Below are 5,632 nucleotides of genomic sequence, written 5' to 3' on the forward strand. Positions count from 1 at the left end.
GTCGGGCTAGAAAAACACAACAACAGCATGGATTGCAAGTCCATTGAAAATCTACAACCCAGCATACTAGGTTAGTAGCTTTAATTCCCCAAGCATTTATGAAATGGTCAGACAGCCCAGGAAAAGCTGACTGGGGAAAAGAAGTTTGGTCCATAAGCTTCTGAGTTAGTAGAGACTTTACAGTAAAAGAGCAAAGGAGTCCCAGCTCTGAGTATACTTACCTTGTCCTGTATATCCCAGATGAGCTCTCAAGATGATAGCTTATGGTGAATGGTGAACAGTGATGCTGGATTCATGGTCACTGAAGAAGAAGATTTAACTCCGGGACCAAAGACAGTCTCAGTCACTCAGAGCATTGTGTAGATTTTATTTAAAGTGAAAGTTCCAGAAAACGCTTCTGCCATAGATATCAGAAGGGGGTAGGAGAGAACCCACCTCACTAACTGAAGGAAGGCCTTATATACTTCTCAACTTGTTGCTGAGAATAGATAAAAAAATATCGCAAGGCTGTAAGAATTTTTCCCAGACACTTTCCTATAACATACATCCTGAGATGACATCAGCACGAGATTAGTCAGAAGGAACAGATTAACTCAGAGATCCAGCTGTGGAAGATTTTGCCCAGAGGACCCATGACATACATTCAAAGGTACAAAAAAAAAAAAAAGGCATGTTACTGAACAAGAGATAAGGCTGCCTACCAAATCTACTTGTCTAAGGCAAAAGAATGTGAAAACGAAAGAATGTTCATCTCCTCCTTACAGGGGCTGTAGGCTTTCACTGCTTATCAACCTGCAAAGTTAACTCTTTAGGATGGAGATGTCTGACATGAGGCACTGCACAAGGCTTTAGGTTCCCTGTCCCAGGGAGTCTGTGCTCATCCCACATGGTCAAGTGGTCCCTATGCTGGCCACAGCCAGCATGCTGCAGCTTTGAATAGGACAGAATCTTTGCAACCCCATGGACACTAGTTTGCAAGTCTCTGCTATTCATGGAATTTTTCAGGCATGAATACTGGAGTGGGTTGTCGTTTCCTCCTCGAGGAAGTCTTCCCAACCCATGCCTCATGCATCTCCTGCATTGGCAGGTGGATTGTTTACCACTGGGAATGTTTGGGAAGCCCCAAACATTCTACTTAGGCAAGGTCAAATGACCTGAGAGACTTACCGTTTTCAAAGTTTTTTCCCTTGTATTGTACTTTCCTTGTCATTGAAAGGTCCACACTCTCTCTACACCGTATACTTTGTTTAGCATATAACACTTGTCAGTATTTAATATTATTAATTTCCTCAAAAATCAAAATCCATCTCATTCATTCCTCATTTCTTTCAGTGTTTAAGTTTGTTACATGCTTAGCTGGTGTCTAAACTAGAGACAAAAGCAAAGACTGGGCACACATTGCCACTTTTATCACAGAAAATGTTTTGACAGCCGCAAATGATGGGATAACCTAAGAAAATAATTACAGAAATTAAGGTGCATAGAGCACAGAGCTGGAAGCAAGACGTAATTATCCAAAAAAAAGGAGTGATCAGTAATTATTTCAAATGGGGAAGAGGAAATGATGTTCTTAAGATTCATGGGGAAAATTCATACACAAAGTCCTCTGTTCCACCAGTATCCTACGAAGGGAGCCCCAGAGAAATCATCCCTGGAGGGAAAGATACACAGAGTGGAATTCCTGGTACAGAGTGCACTTATCCTGTGATGGGGAGTGGGAGGGGTAGGGGAAAGCCTCGTGGGTGTGGCTTTGCGTGGCGTCCAAGATGACGTCACAAACATCAGCCGTATCCAACGACACCGTGGGCTGAGCTAGTGCCAGTGGCGGCTGCGTCTGGTGAGGAAGCTTGCCCTCTGTACCCCTGAGGTAAAAGCCATGGGAGCAGTCAACAGTCAGATGCCCTCGAACAGAGTGGGGCATGCCCCAGAGGAGCCAGGTGCCCCTGAGGGGGAGGAGGAGGCCGAGGAGGTAGCAGTGGCAGTGATAGAGGAAGGGGAGGAGAGCAAAGAGGCCAGACCCACCACTAGCCAAGGGCGCCACAAGCGGAAGACAGGCCCAGAAGGGCAGCTCACAAAAGCGCCTCACAGGAAGCGAGCAAAAGACCGTTTAGAGTCCGTTTATAAGACACTTTTTCTGAGAGGAGAAGGGAGTGACGTGCAGATCCGCGCCCTGGGGAAGGAGTGGAACTTGCACAAGGTCTACTTGTGCCGGTCAGGATACTTTGCTAGCATGTTCAGTGGTGCGTGGCGTGAGACAACCATGGATACTGTAGAGTTGCAGATGCCTGACGAGAACATTGATCGTGAGGCACTGCACGAGGCTTTAGGTTCCCTGTACCGAAACTCTGTGCTCATCCCACCCGGTCGAGTGGTCCCCATGCTGGCCACAGCCAGCATGCTGCAGCTGGACAAGCTGATTCAGCAGTGCGGAGAGATAATGAAGGAGACGGTCAGTGATCAGACCGTGTGCAGCTACTACTGCTCTGCTGAGAGCTACGGACTGCAGAACATCAGGGCCATGTGTCTTCAGTGGCTGCTGGACAACCTGATGACCCAGCATAGTGAGGAGTTATTGAGAGAAGTTAGCCTGGATCTCATGAAAGAGGTCATTGCCTCTTCAGAGCTCTTCGTGATGGAGGTAGAGATGGATGTGTACACGACGCTGAAAAAGTGGATGTTCCTGCAGCTGCAGCCGACATGGAGAGGCCCCCGCAGAGACCTACTGCCTGACGCCGACTCGTGGTTTGCCAGGTCCAGGCAGGAGTCAGAGGGCACCCCTTTCCTGGAGACCGAGCAGGGCAGAGCCTTCGTGCCAGCGTTCCAGCAGCTGCGGCTTGCCTACATGATCTGCGACCTGCCGTCAGCACGCATCATCGACCAGGATGCACTGATCCCTGCCACGTGGCTGACCCCAGTGTACAAAGAGCAGTGGCTTGCCCTCCTCCGGGCTGAGCAGACCAGAGACCTCGGGCCCGTGGATGTCTTCGTGTCCGACCTCCAGAGGACCAGCATGCAGTGCGGGGGCCAGCTCCTCAGGGATAAGCAGTGCACCTGGCGGTGGGCAGGCTTCAACGTCGGCTGGGACTTGGTGGTGTGCTATGCCAACCGGCGCATCATTTTCAAGCGCAGCGTGCTGAACAAGTCTTGCGGTCTCGGGGTCAGCTTACTCTGGCAGAGAAAGGTCGCGTTCCGCTTGCGCCTGGCCTCCTTGGACAGGGCTGGAAGAGCCATTTTCCGGAAGGAGACAGAACTCCAGGTGCTTTCCCTGGGAAAGGATGAAGAGCTAGAGGTGGTGAATCTGGAGAACGAAGATGTGGTTTTCCCCATATATGTGACCTGTAATTTCCTGTACCTCCCCAGAGAGGGGCGTTTCCCTGAGTGAGGACTCCTGAAAACAAAATCTCAGAGAGGTGAGCAGCTCTTTTCCTGGGGTCAGGGACGACCAGCTTTGTCCAGATGCCAGCTCCTTCTGCGGGACCAACCGGACTTGCCCACCTCTGGTGGCCCACCTCTGTCAGAGTCTTTGTTGAACTGTAGCTCATAATACTTGAGATCGTTTACCTGAGCCTATGAAGAGGAGAAATGTTAAAGCCCTGCTCCCCCAACACCTTTAGACCTCATTTGTGCTGTTAAAGTGGCAAGCTGTCCTCCTGGTTTACCATCCATCAATGCCCCCTCCCATCATTTCTGCAAAGTCAAAGACCAGTTGACTTGAGAGAGAACCTGTGAACCTACCTACTCTACTACTGCTGGTGAAACTCTTTTAAAATATGCATTTCCTTTAGCTTGATTAAAGGAATGTTAAAGAAACCGTTTGGTTTCTCTTTCAGTTCGCGTGTTTAGAGCCACTCTGCCCCACTCATTACCACTACTGCCGCTAGCTTCCTTTGGATTGCTTCCCTTTCCCCATTCCCTGCCACTGAGTGTGTAGTACTTGGTTCCCATGATCTCTCACTCTGTGAACGCACCCAGGCTACACTGATGATCTTCTCTTTATTGGTTGGTCCTCAACATTCTTAGGTTAGTTGACTTCATATCGTATCTTGATGTTACTTTGGCTTTATTTTGACTTTCCTAGCATTTTAACCCTAGAAAGACGCCTCCAATCTTATACAACCCTATATTGGGGGTGGAGTGGAAGGCGGCAGATTGATGCTATGAGGACATCTCGGTACTAGACAGACTTTTTCTGTGGCATACAGCCACGAATTATTTATGCACCAGAATGCACTCTCTAAGCACGCTGATGGCCTTTGCCCTTCAGAAACATTTGACGTTGGAATTGTACGTGGAAAGACTCTTTCCCACTTAAAAACAGGTCTGGTAACCTCTGGAAAGAAACGCTTTTGAATTATAATGGGAATTATTTGGCATCTGGAAGTGGGATCACGAGTAATCCACACTAGTAATCAAAAGGGTAAGATAAAAAGTGTTTTTGTCACAAAAGGAGAAGCACACTAGTCACGATTTGAATTTGTTAGTTTCTGATTACTGTTAAGTTACAAATTGTCACCATCCCATTCCCTCCATTCAGTCATTTTGAGGTCAAAGAATGGAAAACTCTATTTAAGAATCCATATAAATAATAAATACATGCTTGGAAAGAGTGTGATAAATTAATACAAGATGAACAAATCAAAAAAAAATAGTATACTCTATTGGTGTTTGGCAGATTCATGTTGATGTATGGCAAAACCAATACAATATTGTAAAGTAATTAGCCTCCAATTAAAATAAATAAATGTAAATTTAAATTAAAAAAAAAAAAAAAAAACAGTCACCAGATTTAAGGCTTTACTTAGTTGAAATCAGAATTTTCCTTACTGGTGGTTTATGTTTCTCTTCCCAATTAGATTTTATCCATTGTCCATCAGTGAACAAATTACTTTTGACTTTATCCATTCATTCATTCCTTTTCCTCTTTAAGGAGATTTGAAAGGCTTCCTTATCCCAAACCCATATACTAGGATTAGAGTAATATTTACATGACAGTTACTTATATGAAATGGTTCAACCAGGAAGCTGCTGTTGCATCCTTCGATGTTTGCCCTTAATTTTGCAGCCCCCTACCCTTTCTTGTGTTCCCTTATATTCCATATACCTAACCAACTACAAACAATAGACTTCATTTTATTTGTGTTTAAAAATAACTGGGGAGAAGAGTAAGTCATGATTCAGTTGAAACGTAAAAATTATTGTTGTTTTTTTTTTTTCGGTAAGAATTTCACTTTCTTTATATAGACTCTCTAAGCAATTTGAAATCACTTGTTCTTGAGCTGAATGCCAAGATGCCATTTCATCTAAACAGAGGTATCCTCAGTTGGGAAATTCAGAGACTACTTAGCTACAAGTGTACCTTGACTGAAAGATCTGCTTTTGTTTTCCTACCCAACGAGCTTTAAATCCTTAAATTGCTTGTTGCCGCTTACAATAGAAAGATGTTCAATAATGTACAAACAGTGACAGCTGAAATACACTCATTTAAACATTTAAACTCTCACAAACCCTGACTGTTGCCATTTGCCAGTTTGGGCAATTTATCCAATACCTGTCTCTATTTTTTCTCTCTTTTTTTTTTCTTTTCTTTTTGACTGCTCAGGATGAGGAAGAAACCGTTTCCCTTGTTGATACT

The 5,632-nt window shown here is 45.2% G+C and overlaps 1 protein-coding gene across 1 annotated transcript; it reads left to right on the plus strand.

Moving 5' to 3' along the window:
• Positions 1 to 1,876: 1,876 nt before the first annotated feature.
• On the plus strand, positions 1,877 to 3,382 carry LOC133242622 (germ cell-less protein-like 1). Its single transcript, XM_061408790.1, has one exon. It carries the CDS (start codon positions 1,877 to 1,879, stop codon positions 3,380 to 3,382), a length of 1,506 nt encoding a protein of 501 aa, XP_061264774.1.
• Positions 3,383 to 5,632: the final 2,250 nt, after the last annotated feature.

Source organism: Bos javanicus, chromosome X (genome assembly GCF_032452875.1).
Source record: "Bos javanicus breed banteng chromosome X, ARS-OSU_banteng_1.0, whole genome shotgun sequence".
NCBI classification, from domain to species: domain Eukaryota; kingdom Metazoa; phylum Chordata; class Mammalia; order Artiodactyla; family Bovidae; genus Bos; species Bos javanicus.